The following is a 26,594-nucleotide window of genomic DNA, read 5'->3' on the forward strand; positions in this document are numbered from 1 at the left end:
GCGGAAAGAGTGTTTAACCAGCCAAGTGTTTCTTACACCTGTTGGCTTCTTCTGAGTTCAGACTCTCTAGATTTAAGAGATTGAATCAGAAACGCAATATAGGCTTGTACCGGGTGGCTGTCAAATTTCGATTGGAGGCTCAGCCAGTAATTTTCTTTGCCCTCTTGCAGAGACGACAGAAACAGCTGGGAGTTAATGCTTGTATACGGGGACAGAGTTATGGAAAACTTCAGAGGTTTAATTAACGAGAGGTCCCTGGTGTGTCTCAGAGCATGCATCTTCCTGCTAGCCATGGGCAAGTGCATATGGTCCTGGAGGGAAGGAAGAACAGAGTTCACTATTAGTCAATAATTTGAACACAAGTCATCAGCGTAACTTGAAACTGATGGCCAGAGAATGCAAGGCTTGGCAAGTCAGACTAGTTAACAGTACAGTCTTCATTAGTAGCAGTATCACAGTAGCAGGCAGATGCTCCAACTGAGATTGGGGATCCCATTGTGCTGAGAGCTGCACCTACACTGAATGAGACACAAGCTCTGCTCTGAAGAGCTTACAATCAATATAGACAAGGTAGAAAGAATAAGGGACTGATTTTACAGTTGAGGAACTGAAGTAAAGACAGATTAAAGGGCAGATTTTCCAAAGAGCTCAGCTCTCACTTAAACGACCTAAATGATTGAGAACTGCTGGGAACTGAGCATTTTTGACAATTCAGCCACTTCATTCAGGTACCTAAACTCTTGAAAATCTGGCCATAAACAACTTGCCCAAGGTTACACAGGGAGTCTCTGGCAGAGCTGGGAAGTGAACCCAGCTCTCCGAGTCCCCGTTCAATACCTGAACCACAAGAACGTCTTTCCTCTCAAATTAAATAGCCTTCATCATCCCTTAAAAAAAATAACCACAACCCACAAACAATTCAGGAGCACACTAAAGGTAAGCCTACACTGCAATTGGAGGTGTGATTATAGCTTGAATAGACATCCCCACTTATATATATACTGGCCTTTATAGTAGCTTAGCACAGCTAAGTGAAGACGTGGCAGTGCAGGATGCATGATCCCACCCAGAAACCTGGGTAAGTACTTGTGTTCCTAGCCTGCACTGCTGCATCCTCACTGTTATTTTTAGGCGTGTTCACTAGATGAAAGCTAGCTCAGGTGCACTCTCACGAATGCAGATCGCACCTCTGGTTGCAGTGTAGACGTAGCCTAAGTGCAAAACAACTTTTATTATTCTTAACATTAGATTTATACAAAAAAGTACATACAACACTTTACCACCTCTTTAATGATGTGTTGATCATTACTTTACTTGCAAATTACTAGAACTAGTCCAAAAATGGTAATTTTTGAGAACTTCAAAATATTTCTCATTTTTCAGGTTTCAAAAAGGATAATGTGTTTGTTTATTCAATTTTTTGGGGGGCAAAAATTTTGTCCCATTCACCCCCCTCTTCTCTCTCTCTCTCTTCCATTTTGCCACTGAAAAAGGGGGTGGCAGGGAAAGGAGAAAAAAAAAGGAGAAGCCAAAACTGAAAGTTTTTAGTTTTCATTTTTTTTCCCCATAGAAAATTTAGAAAAACCATGAGGTTTTTTGTTTTTGAACAAAGTCGATTTTCCAATGAAAAAAATTATTTGAGAACTTTTATCCAGCCCTACTGTTTGCCATAGAGATGGGAGACCCAGTCTCAGATAACATCTGAACCATCTCCAATATTCTCCCATTCCCCAGCACACAATCTTTTCAAAGGTGCAAACGTTCCATTACGTTCTCCCACCAACCAGACCATGCACTGGTCACCACTTCTTACCATTGGGGGTGGGGAACTCTTGGAAGAGGTAGCCCTCTCCGCCCTATCTCCTAAAGTAAATCTCTGGGGGCAGTAGGTTTCTACATCAAAAAATGGCCCATTCCCTGCTCCAGAGTAGCAGAGCCCCATCACCCCTTTTGCTGGGCTTTCCTAAGCAGTCCCTCAGTTTGCCCTCACCCAGCATGACTACACATACCGCATTGGAAAGTAACATTGTGGAATGTTCGTTGAGAGCAATTAGCCCCTCCCCGAGATGATGTCTTTTCAATCTGTTGAAGAAAGACCTTAATCCTCGCTCCATTTTGGCAGCAGAATCCGCTGCTTTGTAATGCCTACAGATTGGCAACCTGCATCGGGATAATAAAAAAAAAAAAAAGAAAGAAGTCTTGCTTGATCTTACCGGATATTTATGTCTAGCCTGCCACAGCTGGGCAGAAGGTACATGACACAAGGTCTCTGAAGACAGTGTGTGTACGGGGGTGTGGGAGAGAGTAAAAGGAGGAAATGGTTGGAGAATACAACCCCCTTCCTACCGAACAATATATGGTTTGGATCCACTTGGAGCATTACTTTGGGTATTGAATGCAGAAGAAATGGGAATGTTCCTCCCCAGTCAGGACCAGCTCTAGGTTTTTTGCCGCCCCAAGCAAAAAAAAAAAAAAAACCATCCCAGAATGTCGCCCCTGGAATTGTGCCGCCCCAAGCATGTGCTTGGTTTGCTGGTGCCTAGAGCTGGTCCTGTCCCCAGTGAACTGGACTTTTGGATCCTAGCTTTTGAACCAATCAGTTAATGGAGATACTACTGAACGCCAGTAGGAATGGAAATGTTTTCATTAAATTTCTTGTTTGACATTCACCGGGAGACTGGATGGCTCAGGGCACTGGGTACAGAGCTTTTCACTCTGGATTGCTGGTGGAAGTCCAACCCAGTTCGATAGGGACCAAGGGTTGCTGCCATTGGATAGTTGTTTGGTACCCTCTGGAATGAGAAGATTTTTCTCTTACCCTAATATGTCAGTGTTTGGCAGCCTCCTCTCCTGCTCTGAGAGCTGGCTCCCTACTTCCTGGTGGGCAGCTGTGATGTTTTGACTGATGCACACCATATACTGTAGGGGGACCATGGCTATGCTGGAAGGGCTCTCAAGACAGAAGTGCCTGTTGCTCTCCACTGAGAGGGAGATAGGGACGTCTGGTGCAACTGTCACTGTCACCCCTTTGGAGACAACAAGAGGAAACATTAAAGTCAGGGAACATCTGCATTTCTGCTACCCTCCCTCTCCTTCTCTCTCCTGCCACCCAAACGCCTCTCTTCTCCCCTCATGAACCCTCAGTTTGCTTTTAAAAATATTCAGGAATCCTCAGGACTTGCCTCATGTTTCCTCCTCTTTCTGCCTGCGGTTGTACAAATGGACATCTGAAAGAAACCGCGGGCTAAAGGGGAACTCTCCGAACTATCCACAGGCTGGAATTTGTTTACTGTGGTGGGATTGGACCATGTAATCTGTACCCAGGGTGTACTGCACCCCCGATTTGCTCACAGCTCCGAAGGAGTTGAGTGGTGGAATAAAGTCGTGTAGTCAGCTGTGAGACCAAGGTCACGCAGAGGGCTGTGTGCCCTTTTGGGTCACCAGCCATCTCAAGAAGACTGACCCTCCCAGCCAGACCCTGAAATTAATCACTTCCAGGAGAAGGAGAGTGACAACATCAACATCATCTTCCTAGCCTTGATTAGTTTTCCCTGTATCTGAAAACACCCGTTAGTGAAGAGTGCCGAGTACCAGCAATCACTGTCTAGTCCACTGCAGTTACAGGTCCCTACACCTCACAAGTCAGAGAGGTGACTAGTTCCAACCTGTTTTTCACTTCAAATATTTTATTTTTCCTTTTCGGGAGACATCTCTGCTTTTTACTATTTTAGGCTGTGAGCGCGTAGTTGGATGCTTATCGGTGTAGTAGATCCTGTTAAGGGCACATGGGGAGGAACCAGAGAATATTCTCTAAACTTTGCCTTAAAATCAATACAATGTGTCTGTTACTAGTTCTCAGAAAGTCTCCATAGAAACGAAACTGTCACTGTTTAGTGAAAAAGTTGGTAAAACATTCTTTTATTAAAGCATCTTAGTAAAGTTTATATTTGAGGGGAGAAGAGGAAACAGATAAGACCAGAGGTGGTGGTAGCCCAGTGGGGACCCTAAAGAGGAATATTTTGGGGGCCTTCTGCACAACACAAAATATAAAGCAAATAGGGGCCCCCTTGAGCTGCTTGGGGCTCTAAGCAATTGCTTAGTCTGTTTATGCCTAGCGCCGGCTCTGGGCTATGCTCTGTACCTAACAGTGTATGCAAGGAGGAAAGCATTAATTGGCTTTTGAGACCATGGCACAGATGTAAACAAATTTGGTTTCTATGCTAAAATATCCACCCAGATAAATATTGGTGCCATTGCTGAGAGTAAAAGTTCTCTGACTGTGGTTTCTAATTAAGCAAACAGCTATCTCCTTGAACTTCTGCTTTAGGATTAAGAACTGATTATTTGCTGTGTTAATCTGATGATCTGACTAAACTGAATTCATGCCAGTATTGCTGCTAATTAGTTCAGTTGACCTTAATTTGATAACTGAGTTGATTAATGCTGAGTTTGATAGAAATTGTAGTAGTTTAGCCTTATTGATATGAGCTTTTTGATTATTTGTTTATTATTTTAATAACATTTATAATAAGTAGACAGAGCCATTTTCCTCCTCAGTAATTAATCTGGGCCCAAAACATAGAGAGCCTTTGGAAGGCATGAGCTGATCTACCTTGGAGCCCAGGTATCCCTCCCTAAATTAATGCTTTGGTTCTCACAACTGGGAATAGAAACCAGGTCTCCTGAGACCTAGTTCAATGCCTCCCCATTGGCCCACGTTGCCTCTCCTCAAGTGAAGCTAAACCTCCACCTTCAGCGTTCTGTTACCTCCCTGATTCTCACGTGTGAGCACAATGCAGGGCTGTTTTGGGCCACAACTCAGGGGGAGGGCTCCACATTAAAAAAAAAGCTTTCATTAACCATTTTTTAAATTTTACATATTGGCTTTAGCAAGATCCTTCTTGTTACAAAAAAAAATCTACATTTATTTGCTTTCTTGACAGGGCTGGAGGGTGAACACAAAACTGGATGACACAGCAGGGCCACTGGTAAGAGGTGAAAGAAATGCAAGGAATTTGAAGAACAGCAGAATTCAAAGGCCTCCAACTGAGATCAGAGCCTCATTGTGCTAGGTGTATATGTCCAGAATAACATATTATCTGTTGTGTAACCTTTCCAGGGAAGAGACCAAGCGTGGGAAAAAGGAAGCACTACTGTCTCCCATTTTACAGCTGGGGCACAGAGAGATTAAGTGACATGCCCAAGATCAGACAAGGAGCTTGTGGCAAGGCCAGGATCTGAACCCAGATCTCCTGAGTCTTGGTGCCTTAACCATCAGACCACACTTCTTTCCAACCTAGCTAGAAGAACCACAGTAAAACTCAGGATCTGACTGAACCACCATCCCCAAAAGGATTCTGCATCAGAGCAGAGCTTTCCTTGTTGAGGGAGGAGGAGATATACAGCTTGTCTGAGCAGTGAATTATCTATAAAATTCCTAGGCAAGCAATTTCTTTTGTCCTCATTCTATTCAGCCTAAGCCAAAAAGACACAAACCAAAAAAGTCATTATGTTACACATTGGATTTCACGCAAACATTCCACTGCTCAGCTACTGGGACCCGTAAATCCATTTCCCATGACAGATTTATATTTCATGCATGAAAGTTTAGTTTACAAATCCAACATGACCCTTTCAGTCTTTGAAGCCTGGCCACTATTTGATCCACTTGTAACTCAAAGCTCTCAATACACAAGCTCTGATCAGATTTTCTACAGCTGGGTCTTGATCCTGCTTCTGTTGAAGCCAATGGCAAAAGAACCATTGACTTCAGTGGTCCAGGATCAGGCCTCTAGTTTCTACATGACGCTGTGACTTAAATCAGCTCCATAAATGTTCGTGCGAATACGCATACTGTCTGCCTGGGCTGGACATCCTGCCATAATGCTGCCAAGAGGAAAGCCCTTCTTTGCCTCGTTTTGCAGTCTGAGGATACTTTTGTTAAACATGCAGAAGGCTGTGTATGTGTAAAAACCAACACAAACTCTCACATATCCCAAATCATGATATACATTTCATACCCTTATATTTGCAATATTGCTAACCCAGAAGGTTAAAAAAAAAAAATCAGGAGGGTCTCGGGGGAGCGGTCAGGGGACAAGGTGCAGGATGGGTCGGGGATTCTGAAGGGGGTAGTTGGGGGGCAGGAAGTAGATGGGGGTCAGATAGGGGGCAGGGCCAGGCTGTTTGGGAGGCACAGCCTTCCCTACCCTAAAGCTCATTCAGCAGTTTGAGGCTTGCAGACAGCTATTTAACACAAAGAGCCAAGCTGTCATCTTTTGCCTTAGGGCTACCATCCCTTTCACTTCTCAAATGCCAAATTATAGTCTACATTTAATTTCAGTGCCATAGGGAGATTCATGTCAGGGGAGGGTAGCTTCATTTAAAATTAGCCACTTTAGATTAACAGTGATAGAGCCAAGAGAGTCATAGGGGAGGGATCACATGAGAAGAGCAATATCCTACACCACCTACCTCCTTCCCAACCCTACCAAGTGAGACCCTCCTCCCCTGCATTCCCCGAGGCTCCAGAGGGGTTAATTCAGTGGTTCTCAAACTTTTGTACTGGTGACCCCTTTCACATAGCAAACCTCTGAGTGCGACACTCCCCCCCTTATAAATTAAAAACACTTTTTTATATATTTAACACTATTATAAATGCTGGAGGCAAAGCAGGGTTTGAGGTGGAAGCTGACAGCTCGCGACCCCCAGTAATAACCGCGTGACCCCCTGAGGGGTCCCAACCCCCAGTTTGAGACCCCCGGGTTAATTTAATTTTAGCAATTTAATTTAATTCACATGCATGTGCTATTTTGAGCATTTGTTTTCACAACATGGGCTCATCCCAGATTCTGGAACAAGCTCAAATGCTCATTTTGTGGAGTATGTACATAAGCTATACTAAAGACAAACCCACAGTAATCGTCTCCAGTTTGTGAGGGACCCCATGGAGCCAGTCTCTAGGAAACAGATAAATTCATGGAGGTTAAGTCCATTAATGGCTATTAGCCAGGATGAGTAAGGAATGGTGTCCCTAGCCTCTGTTTGTCAGAGGGTGGAGATGAATGGCAGGAGAGAGATCACTTGATCATTACCTGTTAGGTTCACTCCCTCTGGGGCACTTGGCATTGGCCACTGTCGGTAGACAGGATACTGGGCTGGATGGACCTTTGGTTTGACCCAGTATGGCTGTTCTTATGTTCTAACCTAAATGAACCCAAAGTTATGGAGACAGATATGAGTCAAGGAAGCCAGCAGAGTATCAGAAACCTGGAAAAATCTCTGACTGGATGGGCTCAGGCGTTTGGTCACAAGCTGAAGTGGTTTAAAAGTTTTGGATTTTTTTAAGCAGAATTTTTTATTGTTTCTTTAAACAATCAAACACAGCAAGCAGCAAATATGTGGCCACACATTTCTGAAACCCCAAACCATATTCAGGTTTTGGCAGACTAATTTCAGCTTTTCAATTAAAAAAAAAACACAACAAATTTTGAAGGAAAGCAGCCATTGGCCATGATTTTGTTCTGCTTTTTAAAAAACCTCTAGTTTTCGATCCAGAAAAAGTTTTGAAGGAAAATATTTGCCCAACCCTTTTAATGAGCTTTAGTGCCTTTTAGCACTAGCTGATGCTGAGAACCAGTGATACCTTGTAAAGGTGACTTGAAAAGAAGTTCTTTCAAAATGGGGTTTGTGTCGAGATGCGGAAGGTTTTAAAATGTTTATTTTTTCCCAGGGCTGCCTGGGGAGGGGGGACAAGAGTGGCAATTTGCCCTGGGTGCCACAGGGTCCCCCACGAGAATATCGTATTCTATAGTATTGCAACTTTTTTTTATGGAAGAGGCCCCTGAAATTGCTTTGACCCAGGCCCCCTGAATCCTCTGGGTGGCCTTGGAGGAGATAATGTTTGTATTTTTGTATATTTACATATGTATGAGTAGGGTGGACAATGTAATCAACAGTCTATGCTGTATTCTGATAATTCAGAGGTCAAAAGAACATCCTATCATGTAAATGACGTGTAAACATTGGATAGCTCAGTATTCATCTCTCTTTGAAATGGACTGTGAATGGTGGAGGAACAAGTAAATGGCCTTATGTTAATTCATATAGCTAAGGGCTTGTCTACACTATGCAGCTTTTAGCGACAAGGCAGTGTCAACACAGCCTTGTCGCTAAAAGTCAGCATGTGTGAATGCTCTCTGTCAGTATTTTGTCAGCACTTTTGCCAACAACATATTTCCAGCCCCACGAGCAGTGTTAGCTTCGTCGGCAGGAGAGCGTTTCTGCCAACAAAGCCGCGTTCATACTGCCACGTGCATCGGCAAAACTTTTGTTTTTCGCGCGTGGGGGGGGGCTTTTTAAAGTACTTGTGAAAGACAAAAGTTTTGTCAACGATGTCGCAGTGTAGACAAACCCTATGTACCAGTGATGGATGCCCTTCAAAGTCATCCTAATTACTTTTTGTTCCTTGAGGAATTCTAACTTTTCAAAAGACATGAAATTGTGTAAAAGATCCTTGGATCCTGATTCTGTCTTCTCAGATCTGCTTAGACTTTGCCAGGGGAAGTCTGAGTCACGAGACTGAGGTCCCAGTTACGCTGGTACGCCCTGAATATAAGATATGGACTTTGGACTATGACCTATTAACTGAATTCTAAAGGAACTCTTTGCAACTACAAAGCAAAGCTCACCATCTCTGCTGTGAATCTGAACCTCAACGAGCTGAACTCATGTCTGTATGTATATTGATCTTTTAACCATACTCTCTCTTTTTTGTTTTTTTTTAAATCAATTTTAGTTTAGTTAATAAGAATTGGCTGTAGCGTGTATTTGGGTAAGATCTGAAACATTCATCAATCTGGGAGGTAATGTGTCCGATCCTTTGGGATTGGTAGAACCTGTTCTTTTATACGATGAAATAAAGTTTACAGAACTTTTCATCATATTTGACATGAGTACCTGGATGGGGGCCTGAGGCTGGATCACTTTAAGGGAACTGTGTTGTTTGGACTTCTGAGTAACCAGTAAGGTAATAAAGAAGCTGTTGGTGCTGGTTTAGTGAATCTAAGTATTGGAATGTCCACCCGCTTTTGGGGGATTGTCTGCCCTATTCGTTGCACTTCACCCTAATTGAGTGACCACAGCTGGCTCCCCACTAGGACCCCGGTCACAGGTGCCCAGGAGTAGAGACAGCTATTTGTCTGCTTCCTTCCTTCCTGAAGCAGTTGGGTGGGGAGTGGGTGGAGCCTTGGCTCTACTCTCTCTCCAGCTTGCTGGTCAGAGCAGCTGAGCCAGCCTGTAGAATTGGGCAGAGGCAGTTTGCTGATACTGTTGGCCAGCACTATATGGCTACCTACCTTCTAGGAGCAGGAAGAGAATTGTGACACAAGTCGCAAGGTGGATGTAGCATACACATGAGGCTCTTGCTCATGATTGTGCCTAAAGACACAATCCAGCCCTTTGACTTTATAAGGCTCTTCATTCCTGACTTTTAAAAAATGCAATAGATTGGAGACTTGGGGACTGTCAGAGGAGTTAGTGCAAGCTGGGGAGGTTAGTAAAGGAGTGCTAGATGACTAGTATCACAGCCTCAGGGGGAGAAAGGAAGCGCCACGGGCTATACTTGGAAGCTGGAATAATGAGGGAAGGAACAGGCAGGCAGAGGAGTAAGAGCAGAAGGCTCTGATTGGCAGGGGGACCAAGAGTGGTTGCAAGCCAGCCAGAAGGGCTGCATGTAACTGCAGCTGCGCCAGGGATTCCAGGTCTATTCCTCAAATGACACTTCTAACTGCATGTAGCTTGTCAGCTGGCAGAGACAGACATGGAGGAGTAGGTACCTGTGCAAAGGTACCGACTCGGGCAGCTCGCCCATTGCATCACCTTTCCCACCCCAGTTATACTGCTATTTTTAGTGTGCTTGCTTAGTGCATGTGTATCTACCTGAGCTGGAAATTATACCTTCAGCTGCAGTGTAGATGTACCCTGTCATCAGAATGGCAGCACCTCTACATCTGCTCTACACAGATTCATAGATTCATAGACTCTAGGACTGGAAGGGACCTCGAGAGGTCATCGAGTCCAGTCCCCTGCCCTCATGGCATGTAACTGTCTTGTCTACCCAAGGTGTGAGGCAGTGGAGACTCAGCCCTTCACGGAGCATGTTCAAGGAATTGTGCTTATGACTGAGGGGAAAAACCTCTCCTGAGTTTCCATGCACATCCTCCTGAGGCACCATTTAATCTGTTCTGCTAGCACTCTGCATGAATGGAAGGAGAAGAATTTCCACAATGGATTCTACAGCCAAAGTAGCAGCTGAAATAGTTATCTGTGACTTTCAGTAACCTATGCCACTAAAGACCTAAACACACATGCCATGTACCAGGCAATTATACATAGTGCTAGCTGCCAGCTGCCAAGGGCTTTTCCAGTACTGTATCTCTGAGGTTGCCCTCAGTGAATGATATTGTCAGGTCAGCATGCATTGCAAAGAATAAATAGAAGATTTCTCTGCCAGGGCAGATCACTGGCCCATGTAGTCGGATATCTTGCTTTTGGCAGTGCCAGTACCTGACGCGTCAAAGGAAGGGGTAACCACCTAACCAGTTGTGCAGTATTGTATTTTGGAATTGGGATCTTGCAGATGATCATCTTACACCCTGAGGCATGAGATCTGATTATCCTTTATTCTCTGAATTTGCATAACTACTAGAGTCTAGAGATATCAGCATCATAAAATTATCCAGTCCTTTTCAAAATCCAGTCACAGGGACCTCTTGCAGCAGTGAATGTTTCAAATTAACACAGTGTGAAGAGAAGAGATAGGGCATGCAATTTGGCTAATTTGTTACATGCTCATAGACACCAGTGGATCAATGGAGGGGCACATATTGATGGCACTTCCACCTCTGGGTCACAAGTTCTTTGGTTCAAGTTCCACATTAGGAGAATGCCAATGCTCCAAGCCAACACTCCTTCTATCAGTAAAGGTATATCCTAAGTTAGGATTCCTAACATCCAAAGCTGTGGGTTAGCTAGTTAGTGTCAGCAACAATGAGAAATCATAGCAAAGAAACTCTTCTTACCTGTTGATCCCAAAAAGTATTTTTCTAAGACAGATCCATAGCCGGTGGGATTTTTGGTGAGGTTGCTGATAACAAATGGCTGGGACTTTGTATTCACATTGTTCAAAGGCCAGCGCTGGGCTCTGATGCTTGCTCCTCCGTACCAGGAGACATTAGTCATTGAAAAACAATCCTGCAACCAAACACAGAGAGTTCTGTTAGAAATGAAGACAGAAAACTCTTTGTGCCAGGGACTGGTACATAGGATAATACATACATAGGGTAATAAAGAAGAGAGAGAGGACTCTTTACATTATGTGCTTAGAAAGGGAACAGGTTAAGTGGATTGAGCAAGGAATTCTGCGCCAGTGACTCACTAGGGGGCCTTTGGAAAGTCAGAACCTCCATATCTCAAGCCTTCCCACTGGTAGCCTTCAGGATAATGACATTTCCCTTACTGGATGCTGTGAGGATTAACAAGTGAATGTTTTCCCATGTTTGAGGCAGACAGCTCTGCAAGTGCACAATACTACCGGTGATGCCAGCCTCAAATATTCAATAATTATGAGACAGTCCTTAAAAATCCATGAGATTTTAAAAAGATATATATCAATTTTAGGTACTTTCTCTTTGTCTTCTGGTATCTGAGCTTTTAACTTAAACTTAAAAATTTGACAAATGTTTCTCTACAACCATGCGGGCTAGAATTTTTTTAATAAATGAAAGCTGAAATTCTACATAATCACTTGACTTCAGGAGCTGGGGATTTATTAACACCAAGCAAAAGCAAGACTCAGTAAAATCACAAGAGTTGGCAACACTGTTATTCTATTATCTCAGGTACTCTGTACATTACATGCTGTCATGGAGTTTGGGGGAGACAAGGCCCTGCACCCCCGGCTTCCTGCGATTCACAATGACTCTCAGCCAGCCAGTAAAACAAAAGGTTTATTTAGGTTACAGGAACACAGTCCAAGACAGGTCTTGCAGGTACAGACAACAGGACCCCCTCAGTCATGTCCATCTTGGGGGAGGCCAAGAGGAAGCCAGGAGGTCTGTCTGGCCTCCCCTCCATTTTCCCAGCCAGCTCCAAACTGAAACCCTTCAGCCCCTTTGTCTCTTTCCCGGGCCAGGAGGTCACCTGATCTCTTTGTTCTCCAACACCTTCAGTTGGCACCTTTGTAGAGGAGGGGCCCAGGTGAGTAGTTGCCAGGAGACAGAGTGTTAGCCATTTTCTGTGCAGACCGTATCACAGGAGCCCCCCTGGGCTCTGCAACAATCACACACCCTGATCCCCCCATCTAGATACCTAAAAAATGCATAGGGGAAACTGAGACACCCACACAGTATTCAAAGAAAACATTAAGAACATTCCCACTTTGTCACACGTGCCTTAAAAAGTATCTACTTCTTATCAATCAAAAACTAAAGGCAATACTTTCCTTTTAGATCCTTTCAATGGATCTTGTCTCCAGGACTCTTCTGGGGAGTTCCACACATGCAGGGAAGATGGAATAGCAAAGCAGATATCTACTACCATGTGGACTTGAGAGGGAAATTTTGGTCCAGCTCCCTTACCCTATTGAATTTTGGTGGTTTGCACGTCTATAGATACAGCAAAAGCACTACAAATATTGTTCAATGTGGATTTTATTATCTATATTAAAGCTGACCAGGAAATATCCCTTCCCTCACAAAAAAAAACCCCACAGACAAAATATTGTTTTAATACAAAAAAACAAAATCTGGATGTTATTCAGATTTTTGGCAACTGAAAAGTGAATTATTATATTTATTTTTACAAAACCTCAAAATTTTGATGAAATTGGGGGGGTTGTGTTAGAATTTCCATTTAATCAAAAAGCAGCTTTCCATCAAAAAGCTGACAGAACTTTTTGACCAGCTGTGGTCTATATATTGGAGAGAGAGAGCAGAGAAGAACAGAACTGCAATTTTAACTTTAGCTGCTAATGTTCTGACCCAAACTAGTAACCCTTATTTAAAAAAAAAATGCAGTCCTTTCAGGAAAACAATAACCTACCAGTCTAGATTATTTTTTTTAATAGAAGAGCTCTCAATAGCAGTGTATCAAAGCATAAACCTGATTTAGAGATGCTGGAAATAAGAGTAATGGATTTTTAAGGCTAGAAGGGACGTGTGTTGTAGTGTACAAACCCCACACTGGGGAACAGAGGGTTAAAGAGCAGATCTGAGCCCAAGAGGCTCCGCCCAGACATATTTGCTGGGAGTGCTTGCAATAGAGGTGGCGTTTAAAAAGGCACAGCATAGCTCAGTTAGGGAGGTCAGTGCAAGTGAGCAGAGCTGCTCTGGTAGCTCCTGCAGGGATACAGAAAGAGCCCAATGCCATCTGGAGCAGACCTCAATTGGGAGATGCAGGCTGCCAGTGGAGAGACAGCCGAGTGCCTGCCTGTCAGTGAGAAGGAAGAACCTCCGGACCCCTTTCAGTTGAGTATGCATTGCAAGTCAATAGCCAGGCAACTACTAGGCCTCTAGAGAGCGGGATGTAGTAGGAAGTGACCCAAGGAGCAGTCTTGGTGACCCTTGCCTTTGCTGCACACCTGAACTGCCAGCCCCAGGGCCCTGGGTTGGAGCTTGATTCATAGATTCATAGATTCTAGGACTGGAAGGGACCTCGAGAGGTCATCGAGTCCAGTCCCCTGCCCTCATGGCAGGACCAAATACTGTCTAGACCATCCCGGATAGACATTTATCTAACCTACTCTTAAATATCTCCAGAGATGGAGATCCCACAACCTCCCTAGGCAATTTATTCCAGTGTTTAACCATCCTGACAGTTAGGAACTTTTTCCTAATGTCCAACCTAAACCTCCCTTGCTGCAGTTTAAGCCCATTGCTTCTTGTTCTATCCTTAGAGGCTAAGGTGAACAAGTTTTCTCCCTCCTCCTGATGACACCCTTTTAGATACCTGAAAACTGCTATCATGTCCCCTCTCAGTCTTCTCTTTTCCAAACTAAACAAACCCAATTCTTTCAGCCTTCCTTCACAGGTCATGTTCTCAAGACCTTTAATCATTCTTGTTGCTCTTCTTTGGATTCTCTCCAATTTCTCCACATCTTTCTTGAAATGCGGTGCCCAGAACTGGACACAATACTCCAGTTGAGGCCTAACCAGTGCAGAGTAGAGCAGAAGAATGACGTCTCATGTCTTGCTCACAACACACCTGTTAATGCATCCCAGAATCATGTTTGCTTTCTTTGCAACAGCATCACACTGTTGACTCATATTTAGCGTGTGGTCCACTATAACCCCTAGATCCCTTTCTGCCGTACTCCTTCCTAGACAGTCTCTTCCCATTTTGTATGTGTGAAACTGATTGTTCCTTCCTAAGTGGAGCACTTTGCATTTGTCTTTGTTAAACTTCATCCTGTTTACCTCAGACCATTTCTCCAATGTATCCAGATCATTTTGAATTATGATCCTGTCCTCCAAAGCAGTTGCAATCCCTCCCAGTTTGGTATCATCTGCAAACTTAATAAGTGTACTTTCTATGCCAATATCTAAGTCGTTGATGAAGATATTGAACAGAGACGGTCTCAAAACAGACCCCTGCAGAACCCCACTTGTTATACCTTTCCAGCAGGATTGGGAACCATTAATAACTACTCTGAGTATGGTTATCCAGACAGTTTGCACCCACCTTATAGTAGCCCCATCTAAATTGTATTTGCCTAGTTTATCGATAAGAATATCATGTGAGACCGTATCAAATGCCTTACTAAAGTCTAGGTATACCACATCCACCGCTTCTCCCTTATCCACAAGACTCATTATCCTATCAAAGAAAGCTATCAGATTGGTTTCACATGATTTGTTCTTTACAAATCCATGCTGGCTATTCCCTATCACCTTACCACCTTCCAAGTGTTTGCAGATGATTTCCTTAATTACTTGCTCCATTATCTTCCCTGGCACAGAAGTTAAACTAACTGGTCTGTAGTTTCCTGGGTTGTTTTGATTTCCCTTTTTATAGATGGGCACTATATTTGCCCTTTTCCAGTCTTCTGGAATCTCTCCTGTCTCCCATGATTTTCCAAAGATAATAGCTAGAGGCTCAGATACCTCCTCTATTAGCTCCTTGAGTATTCTAGGATGCATTTCATCAGGCCCTGATGACTTGCAGGCATCTAACTTTTCTAAGTGATTTTTAACTTGTTCTTTTTTTATTTTATCTTCTAAACCTACCCCCTTCCCATTAGCATTCACTATGTTAGGCATTCCTTCAGACTTCTCGGTGAAGACCAAAACACAGAAGTCATTACGCATCTCTGCCATTTCCAAGTTTCCTGTTACTGTTTCTCCCTCCTCACTGAGCAGTGGGCCTACCCTGTCCCTGGTCTTCCTCTTGCTTCTATTGTATTGATAAAAAGTCTTCTTGTTTCCCTTTATTCCCATAGCTAGTTTGAGCTCATTTTGTGCCTTTGCCTTTCTAATCTTGCCCCTGCATTCCTGTATTGTTTGCCTATATTCATCCTTTGTAATCTGTCCTAGTTTCCATTTTTAATATGACTCCTTTTTAGTTTTTAGATCATGCAAGATCTTGTGGTTAAGCCAAGCTGGTCTTTTGCCACATTTTCTATCTTTCCTACCCAGCGGAATAGCTTGCTTTTGGGCCCTTAATAGTGTCCCTTTGAAAAACTGCCAACTCTCCTCAGTTGTTTTTCCCCTCAGTCTTGATTCCCATGGGACCTTACCTATCAGCTCTCTGAGCTTACCAAAATCCGCCTTCCTGAAATCCATTGTCTCTATTTTGCTGTACTCTCTTCTACCCTTCCTTAGAATTGCAAACTCTATGATTTCATAATCACTTTCACCCAAGCTGCCTTCTACTTTCAAATTCTCAATGAGTTCCTCCCTATTTGTTAAAATCAAGTCTAGAACAGCTTCCCCGCAGTAGCTTTTTCAGCCTTCTGAAATAAAAAGTTGTCTGTAATGCAGTCCAAGAACTTATTGGATAGTCTGTGCCCCGCGGTGTTATTTTCCCAACATATATCTGGATAGTTGAAGTCCCCCATCACCACCAAATCTTGGGCTTTGGATGATTTTGTTAGTTGTTTAAAAAACGCCTCATCCACCTCTTCCACCTGGTTAGGTGGCCTGTAGTAGACTCCTAGCATGACATCACCCTTGTTTTTTACCCCTTTTAGCCTAACCCAGAGACTCTCAACACTTCCATCTCCTATGTCCATCTCCACCTCAGTCCAAGTGTGTACATTTTTAATATATAAGGCAACACCTCCTCCCTTTTTCCCATCTATCCTTCCTGAACAAGCTGTACCCATCCACACCAACATTCCAATCATGTGTATTATCCCACCAAGTTTCAGTGATGCCAACAATGTCATAGTTGTATTTATTTATTAGCACTTCCAGTTCTCTCTGCTTATTACCCATACTTCTCGCATTTGTATATAGGCATCTAAGATACTGGTTTGATCTTGCCTCCCAGTTTTGCCCTGACCCTCCTTTCTCTCTGCCATTATAACCCACGCTCCTCTTATTTCCGACCCATCTCCCAGGTCTCCATGTTCCCCACTTACGTGTGGGCTTTGCTCACCTGTCCCTGTCGAACCTAGTTTAAAGCCCTCCTCACTAGGTTAGCTATTCTGTGCCCAAATAGGGTCTTTCCCCTCCTCGAAAGGTGAACACCATCTCTGCCTAGCAGTCCTTCCTTGAATAGCATCCCGTGGTCGAGGAAGCCAAAGCCCTCCTGGTGACACCATCTTTGCAGCCAGGCATTCACCTCCATGATGCATCTGTCTCTGCCCGGGCCCCTACCTTTGACAGGAAGAATCGAAGAGAATACCACCTGCACTCCAAATTCCTTCACCCGTACTCCCAGAGCCCTGTAGTCACTCTTGATCCGCTCAGTGTCACACCTCGCAGTATCATTTGTGCCCACATGGATGAGTAGCATGGGGTAGTAGTCAGAGGGCTGGATAATCCTCGACAACGCTTCTGTAACATTTCGGATACGGGCCCCAGGCAGTCAGCATACCTCCTGAGATGAAATGTCAGGGCGACAGATGGGCGCCTCTGTCCCCCTCAGCAGAGAGTCTTCAATCACCACTACCCTACGTTTCCTATTCGCAGTGGTGGAGAGGGAGGGCATGGGTTCCCCTACTAGCAATCTACAGACTTGAGCCAGTAGGTGCTACTGCCAACCCACGGACTTGGAACCATAATGGGGAATAGTGTGCTAGTGCTCCAACCACTGCGAGACCACCCTGCATCACAGGACCATTATGATAATCAAATGCATCGAATTTCACACAGTGGTTCCTTCACTGAGTCCAATAACTTGTGGTTGAACTAGAATGTATCTTTTAGAACAGGGGTGGGCAAACTTTTTGGCCTGAGGGCCACATCAGGGTTCCAAAACTGTATGGAGGGCTGGGTAGGGAAGGCTGTGCCTCCCCAAACAGCCTGGTCCCCGCCCCCTATCCACCCCTTCCCACATCCCATCCCTTGACTGCCTCCCTCAGAACCCCCGACCCATCCAACCCCCCCCCGCTCCTTGTCCCCTGACCACCCCCTGTTGGGACCCCCTGCCCCTAACTGCCCCCCCCCGGGATCCCACCCCCATTCGAACCCCCCCTCTCCCTTTCACAACTGCCAGAAGCCCTATCCACACCCCTGCCCCTGACAGCCCCGGACTCCCACGCCTATCAAACCACCCCTGCTCCCTGTCCCCTGACTGCCCCAACCCCTATCCACACCCCTTCCCACTGTCAGCCCCCCCGGGACTCCCATGCCTATCCAACCACCCCCTGCTCCCTGTCCCCTGGCTGCCCCCGGGACCCCCTGCCCGCCCCCGGGATCCCCTGCCCCTTATCCAACCCCCCGCTCCCCGTCCCCTTACCTTGCTGCTCAGAGGACTGGCAGCTGTGCCACCCAGCCGGAGCCAGCCACACTGCCCAGAGCGCTGGCGGCACGGCGAACTGAGGCTGCGGGAGGGGGGACAGCAGGGAAGGGGCCGGGAGCTCAAAGGCCAGGCAGGACTGTCCTGCGGGCCGTAGTTTGCCCACTTCTGTTTTAGAATGACATCCAGTCTTGATTTAAAGATGCCAAATGATGGAGAATTTACCACATTCCTTGGTAATCTGTTCCAATGGTTAATTGCCTTCACTGTTAAAAATGTGCATCTTATTTCCAGTCTGAACTTTGCTGACTTCAATTTCCAGCTGTTATGCATTTGTCTGCTAGATTAAAGAGTCCTGTAGTACCAGATATCTTTTCCCTGTGCAGATCAAGTCACCTGTTAACCTTCTCTTTGATACACTCAGTCTATTTATCTTAAGTCTCTCTCATCGTAAGGAATGTTTTATAGACCACAAACCAATCTTGTAGCTTTTCTCTAAACTCTCTCCAGATTTCAATATGCTATTTAAAATGTAGACGACGTTGGAACTGAACACCATATGCCAAGGGTGGTCTCACCAATGCTGTACACAGTGGTAACACCACCTCCCTATTCGGTACTCGCCCCTTTATACATATTGTGCATCTCAGCATCCCCCTGGGAGTTCAGTCTGCGTCATCCACAAACTTTATCAGCGATAATTTTATATTTTCTTCCAGATAACTGACAAAAAAAATATTGAGTAGCATGGGGCTGAGAACCAATCCATAGGGGACCCCATTAGAAACAATTCCCTCATAGTTGTTAATGGGGAATTAAGAATGTTTTCATATCTATCAGGTAACTTGTTTTCAATTGGTTTAACGTGGGCCATGCTGAGAGCCATCAAGAACATGGACAAGGAAGGGACCAAATGGGGAAAAGAAAAACTGTGAATACACCATCCCTTGGCCCAGGCCAAAGGAGGAAGGGGAACACAAAGAACAGTAAAACCACTCAGGGAGGCTCTAGAGATGAGCTGTTCATGAAAGATGAAAAACCACCATTCAGCCTCGGTTAGGTTTTATTCCCCCTCTCTAGCTTTTCCAATCCCGCCAGTAATGTTCTTGATAAAACAATAATTAAATGAAACACACACTGAGGTATAAAATGGCACAGATGTACTTTATCCAGTGGGCTGTCTTGACATTTATGATCTGCCTGTGAATAATTTCTCAAATACCTACCACCGTTTCTTGAGTTTTGCAGTAGGCACTAGTCCACTGCAAGAGAGTCACAACAAAATGAATTCTCTTAGGTGGTAGCATATGGAAAATAGTGCCTCCATTTAAAACAAAACACCTAGAAAATATTTCTAAAACCGTGTCTGTCAAATATGTTTAGTATATCTAAACAACGGAGCCATCCCAAACTCGTGTGACTAGAACCCTTCAAGTGGACAGGCAATTAAAGTGAAAAATGACAAATTCCAAACAGTTAAAAGGAAATATTACTTATACAACACTCAACGTGTGGCACTCACTGCAACAAAATTATCACTGAGGCCCAGGGCTTCACAGGATTATACATTTATACTCACAACAAGACTATCCAAGGTTACAATAGTGAATAATACAAAAACAAACAGCAGTTTCAGATAGGATACAAACCTGCTTGCTTCAAGGCATAAACCAACTTCTGGGAATGGGGTTCAGTGGAGCAGGGTGTTAGAACGTCCATTCCTGGAAGGGGGGAGCAGGTTATCCCTTAACTACCTGCTGCAGTTTCTTGCACCTTCCTCTGAAGCAGCTGGTGCTGACCACTCTGAGGAAGAGATTCCCGGACTAGACAGATCACTGGTCTGATCTAGTATTCTTACATTACTTTATAGCACAACACACTATCATATATTATCACATTCTCTTCCCCATCCCCTCTCAGTATAATAGGACGTGTTGGTATGTTACTGTATGTAGCCCTGATTCAGCAATGTACTTAAGCGCACAAGCCTGGCCAGAACCCTGGTTAATTACCTGGTTGGTTAGTCTACGCTGAAACTTATGCTGCAGCAGTTTCACTGCTCCGGTGCCTGAGCTAGCTAGATTAAAGCTACCTCGGGTATGTCTACACCAGTTGCAATCATACTCGCTGATCGCAATGCAGACACACTCAGTATGTGTGGAGTGAAGCATTAAAATAAAACCTTTCAATAAAGAAAATGGGTTTGTAGAGAGATGAGAAGCGCTAATATCACAGCTGAGCTCTTTCCTTTGGGAACGAGAAACAATCTGAAGAATTCTCCCTCTACTAAACATCTCTGTCGTACAATTGCATGCCTGCAAAACCTGCTAGTTGCCTTTTTTCCCATTCAGACATATGAGAAACTCATTGTTGGCCTTGAGACCAGATGGTCTCACATTTCAGAATCTTCCACTCACAGATCTGGACAGATATTTATTCCTAGATTCTAGTGATATTTGTGGACACAGGACCTGTGCCCAAATATTTAAGTCCTTTCAAAATGATCGGATCTGATTTCAGTTCTGCTTCTAGTAAATTAGTAGTAACCAAGGATGCTTTGCTGTACATTTAATATATGGCACCTTTCATTCTGGAGATCCAAATTCCAAGGGGCTGTGAAGACAGCAGGACAAATTCTGCCCTCAGTTACATCATCTTAAGTCTAGAGAAAGTCCAGTGACATCTACTGAGCTACTCTAGATTTACAGTGGTGAAAGTGTAGGCAGAATTTGGCCCACAGCTGTTTATAATAGCAAGCACTGGTTTCCGTCTCCATATTTTAATATATCCCAGTGGTTAATGCTGTAACAGTGTATGTGACCACAGAGCTGAACCTTCCAATTTAGCTATCCTCAACTGGAACATGTTCCTCAAGTCTCCACTCAGCTAACTGTGGGTTTACTCCTGCTTCTGTAGAAGTCAATAGGAGCAACCCATTGACTTCAATGGGAGCAGGAGCAGGCCCCATCTTTGCCAAACACCGGGTTACTGATATAAGGTTCTTTCCCATAAGAGCTGGACCAGATTCAATGGAGCTATATCAATTTATGACAGCAGAGAATTTGGCTCTCCGTCAATCCAGTAATTATGTAAGCCGTGCTTAGCACGATAACATAGGCTTACTGATCTTGCCATAAGGTTTCCAGGCAGACATCATGCAATAAATAACTCTGAGGATAATCCTAACTTTGGCTACTTACTGCTCTCATTGTAATCCCTGACTTGAAAAGGGCTTTCCTCCTCAGAACTTGAAAGTCTCTCCTGTTTTCTCTAGCATCCAAAATGCTAGAACTTGGCAGGCCAGGCTTGCTTTATGACATTAGCAGAGGGTAAGCACAACTCTGTATGTTTCATATTAAATACACAGCTGACTGTTTTATTTCATAATCAAAAGAACTGATCAAAGCACCATCTTCCCCGTGCTGCTTGGCGTCTCCACTGGAAGACAAAGGAGCTAGTTCTAGACCTGGATTACATTGTCTTCTGCTAACTAAATACCAGGGGAATGGATGTCAGAACATCCTCTATAAGCAGGCTGCAGCCGGGTCCTCCCAGCCACTGAGGTTTCTGCAGTTGGGCAGTGTCACCGAAGAAGTGGTTAGCGCTAGCTGAAGAGGACTCCTGGCCAGGCGATGTGCTGCTTCAGCAGAATTATCATGCAAAGGAGCTTCTGCACCTCCTGTGTCACGTGGAGGGACGGGGAATTGGTGTGGCAGTCCTACCTGGGGTGGGGATAGGTTAGAGAAAAGGCCACAGGATCCTCAGTTACATAAATTCAATTGTCCTAACGCCCTGTGCAAGTGGCACCGAGAGGTTGCAGTAGTGTAGGCTGGGGAAGCAGTCGCATGGAGTGGGCTGAAGTTATTATTGCTCTGCGGCTCAATGCTCTGGCCCCAGCTAGGGTGTGTGTTTGCATCCTTAACCTTTTCACGCTTCACACTCACAAAGCCCAACTGCTCTGACTTTCTGCAGGGCGCAGGGAATGCTTTGAGCCTGTCCATGTGATACATAGGTCCCATCCAAAAAATTCCTGTAGCAACTGCGTAGGAGCCTCTATAGCCCACCGCAGTTCTTATTCAAGGCACTGTAAATTAGGGTCTCTGCACTCTGTACAGAATCTCACATGCTACACGGTACATTTAAGCCCTGTCCATACAATAGCTGAAACCATGCTAGCAACATATATATTCTTGTAACATCTCAGGCCCATCCTTGCTACATTATGAGAATATATATTATGGGGAGAGCTGGCAGTGAGCCTAGTTTGCCTACCGCTTCCTATTATAAAAGATTGTTGTGACCTTTTCTCTGAGAAGCTCTCAGACCTTCATTCTTTGTAATAGGCCTTTGCTATTCAGCTGGGGAGATCCCCTTGGGCTACAGAAATGCCTTTTCTTTCTCCTAGGAAATTCCATTCAGGTTTGGCTGAGAGATCTATGCAACTGTAGATTTTAAATCACCGTTTCCCTTTTCTTGCTTGGGTCCCTCAGGGAACTTTTGGCAGCCTGCCCAAATGGCTGAACACGCCAAAGGTGGGCTCAAGCCAGGGCCACAGCAGGCAGCTGCCAAAATAGCCAGAGCAGAGTGTGGGGAGAAGAGTGCCCATCCAGGCTCTACTCACCTACAAGTCCCTAGAACCAACACATGGCCCCAGTGGCCTGTTTACACACACACACTTATACCCCAGGGCACCGCATGGAGCAGAAACTCTGCTCCCTGAACTACTAGGCAAGGAGAGAGACAGAGACACACAGACAGACATGGCAACACCCCCATTCTCAAATCCTGCAAATGGCACCAGACACCAACCCCCCATTCTGGGGGCAAGATGTGGGGCAGGAGCTCCCCCCACTCTGGGGGGTTGGAGGAGCAAAAGCCAAGCTGGAATGGGCTTCTTCCTGGACCTAGCACCTGGACTCAGCAATCCAGTCTCCTCCCACCTTCCCACATAACAGCCTTCTCCTACCACTCACTAATGTTGGTCCTGTAGCTCACGTAGCAGCAGTCTGTGCCACATTGCTGAAGGCTAGGGATTCAGATCCTGTTGATGATCCATGATTGGGGGAGTTGTTATAGTTGCGTGTAACAGAATCTGTTTTTACCCTAACCCCCCTCCCCCAACGCTATTGCTCAATTACACACAAAAAGCTGCTTTAAAAGAACGTATGCAGTGTTGTTGTAGCCGCGCTGGTCCCAGGATAAGAGAGACACAAGGCGGGTGAGGTAATATCTTTTATTGGACCAACTTCTGTTCGTGAGAGACTTTCACCAACAGAAATTGGTCCAATAAAAGACATTACCTCACCCACCTTGTACCTTTCAAAATAATGTTATTTATGTTGAAGAGACAAGCACCTGAAAGTCAGGAAGTGCCAGATTTAGGATTACAACCAGAATTCAGGTATGAATTATGGTATGGTCTTTACACAATCATACTATTATATCTGTAGGATCCTGCATTATTCTGGGCACAGAATGGATGCCCACTGAGCCAGTAATTACACTTGCATGAGCAATCATACACGGTTTTCCTAATGGTGCTTAACATTGCAATCTAAATAATGTTCTTTTAACAGAGAGAGAGAGAGAGAGAGTGTGTGTGTGTGAGAGTGAGAGAGAGTTTTGAGTTTGTGGAAGACAATATAAGAGACTGGACAGGCTGCCAGGAGGAAATCCAAGAAGAGATAGTTTTGAAATGTTTCCTTTGCAAACGATGCTAAATATTTTAAACAAATATTATGAAAATTCAGTTTTCTGAAGTTTCTGTATTGAACTTGAAAACCATTTCAGTCACTAAAGTGTAAAACATGAGTGTTTACACTTTACATCCTTCTCCAAGTGCAAATCTCAACGCACCCTTAACTATCGATTCCCTATTGATGCCGCCATAATATATGTATATGAATTTCCCTCCACTAAATTTCCCTCCCAAAAATTGTACCAAGGTCCCCCAGTACTAACAACGGCACCTCTCCTCAGCAAGGCAAGCAAAACAAATTTGGAGATTGCAGGTCAAGGTGCTTTGGTGACATGATGAACCAAAAAACCGCTAAAGAATATTTTTCAAAAGAGTCAACAAGCTCCTGCCACTCCATAATACAAAACAAAGACAAACCTGGAAAGTATCAAAAGCGTTACGTGGCTTTTCCCCCCTTGCCTCCTGGTTTCCTAAACCACCTAAATACAATCAATTATATTATTTCGGTTCAAATGCTCTTGTTGCCTCTGCTCTTTCTAAACCTTTCCTTTTTGCCAAGCAGCAGGATCAGCAAGACTTAACCTCCCACATGACTTCAAATTCTCTGGCAATTAGAACAAGGCCTCTTTCTTGGGTGCCTCTGTGAAAGCCCAGACGTATTTCAAGGGGGAATGGGGATTTCTGGTTGTTTAAGCATTAGCAGCTAGTCCCACTTACACCCTCAACTACTAAAAAGAATGACCAGCTCTTAACTCTGTACAGTGATTCATGCAGAATTGGGGTCCTGGGGAGGGAAATTCAGCTATTTCAAGTGGGCTGTTTCGGTTTGTATTTAGCGTTACAAAGGAACAGCTGAGTCCATGAAAAACAGGCGCTACCTGCCAAACAACTGTGACTCAAAGGCAGCCATAGATTATTTTAACATATTTGGGCCTGATCCTTAGCTGGTGCAAACTGAATAAGTCAATGGAGTCACGTTAACTGACACTAGCTGAGGATCTGGCCTTGTATGTGTAACTATGGAATGCAGTCAAAACAAGACACAGAACCATGTGCACAGGACTGTTTCTATCGCTCAGCAGAGAGAGAGGATTTATTGGTGTCACATGGTACATCAATAAATGGCTTTAACTGTTAGGGGGGCTTATTTTTGTTTTCTGGTGTAAACTTCTAAGCACATGGAGAGAATCTGGGGCAGATCCGCAGCACAACTGTAAAAGCCAGCCAGCCAGCAACAACATTTATAATTTATCCTATGTTCTGATAAAGGGACAGCTACAGCCAACTAATTTGCTGGATTGTTTCCGAAAAGCCTTTTATCTCCGTTTCATTTTCTCCTCTCTGACTTGCTCTGTTGCTGCAAGTTAGAGACCTTGCTCATCTCACCCAGCTTAATCCCTTTCACCTTTTATAACCACATTCACCCCCTCCTCCCCACTGGCCTGAATTTGAACCTGTAACCGTCTGAGGAGTTTCACCTTCCCCTGAAGTCAGCAGGAGTTGGGGGCTCTCTGCATCGTGAAGGATCAGACTCCTGTTTCCTAACTTTTTTTAAACACCTGTGTGTGTCGGAGTCCTGTCTTATTCTGACTGATTCAAATCTACAAGAGAATAATTATTCTCTGTCTCCTGATAATATGAAATGCGTATTCATGGCTCAAGTTCCTATGGGGTCTCTTTGAGACTGATCCTAAATGTCAAGCAAAATTTCTGAACTCAGTAATGGTTTAACTACATTGTAAAATATTTTTTATTTGGGTGCTAGTGAGGGACAAATTCTATTGAAAAACAGGGCAAATCCACTCCAGTCCTCAAGCTGAATGTTTCACTAAAATGGAGGAATTTGGCCCAGAGTATTAAAATAAAGATTCTCCGCTGATGTAAATCGGCATAGCTCAATTGACTTCAGTAGCTGATTTCTACCAGCTGAGACTCTGGCCCACTCCCTGTTTCTGACTTTCCCCACATCATATTTTCCAACCGTTTTTGATTTTTACTTGGAAAATGATCAATTCTATCCTACTCATCATCTTGGCAGTATAGATCTGAAACAAATTAAAACAAATCACGCACGTAGGCAACACTCACTGATTACATTCAAAAATTTCTCCAAAGCAAAGTGTGTTTTAAATGTGGATTTACTGTACAGCTAGCAGAGATGACGATATCTAGACAATGTATAGATCAGAAAAAAAAATCTGATTTTATTAATGTCCTCAGTGCTGACACCTGATGTATCAGGAGAAAGGAAAGTGCTATGCTCAGATACAGACAAGTTGATTCATTCTTCCCTTTCCTAAATTTTGTATAACAAAATACTCTTAAGTGCTCTGTAAGTCACAAGAACATCACACAAACTGAGGAAACACAAGAGGAAGTTCCCCAACTTTTAGCATAGGCAGAGAAGCAAGTTCTGAAACCTGGTACAGCCACGGGATTTCAGTGCCAGTGCAAATATGCGGCGGGTATTTATTTTACATAAAAGTTCTTTTTAGTTACAAACAGAGGAAGGAGGGTGCTGCCGTTCTCCAACCGGGGCCATTGGAATAAATCTATTGTGACTGTGTTTAGGAATAACCTTTTCTAGCCTTTTGGTTTTAAACACCATTGTTATTTTGTGTGTGTTGGTGTATATATGTATTCAGTCTCTATCTAAATGTGGCTCTAGTTAACACCACACCACTATGAGGAGGTAGCTACGGTTGACTGGTTCAGTATTATTAGTGTATTTTTAATTGTGACAGTAGCACCCGGAGTGCTTTGGAGCACCCATCTGTCTAGGATTTTGTATGATCACCCCATCATTGTGTGGTCCAGGTGCCTTCCACAAAAAGTAAGCATACACAAGATCTCCCTCTCTCTTCCAGCCCTGTCAGCAGGACAAGCTTAATGTTATTTTATTGGATTTTATTTTATTTATTTTTAATTATAATAA

General features: G+C 44.1%; 1 protein-coding gene across 1 annotated transcript in view; it reads right to left on the bottom strand.

Moving 5' to 3' along the window:
• LOC120403850 (SITS-binding protein-like) overlaps nucleotides 1–26,594 on the bottom strand; it is a 116,299-nt gene that overhangs the window by 44,429 nt on the left and 45,276 nt on the right. The window contains exons 7-10 of the mRNA XM_039535677.1: nucleotides 11,082–11,253; nucleotides 2,819–3,026; nucleotides 2,010–2,160; nucleotides 111–311 (exon numbers count right to left, since the gene is read on the bottom strand). Coding sequence (XP_039391611.1) covers nucleotides 111–311; nucleotides 2,010–2,160; nucleotides 2,819–3,026; nucleotides 11,082–11,253 — 732 coding nt within the window. The remainder of the gene's footprint in view (nucleotides 1–110; nucleotides 312–2,009; nucleotides 2,161–2,818; nucleotides 3,027–11,081; nucleotides 11,254–26,594) is intronic.

Source organism: Mauremys reevesii, linkage group 4 (assembly GCF_016161935.1).
Source record: "Mauremys reevesii isolate NIE-2019 linkage group 4, ASM1616193v1, whole genome shotgun sequence".
NCBI lineage: Eukaryota > Metazoa > Chordata > Testudines > Geoemydidae > Mauremys > Mauremys reevesii.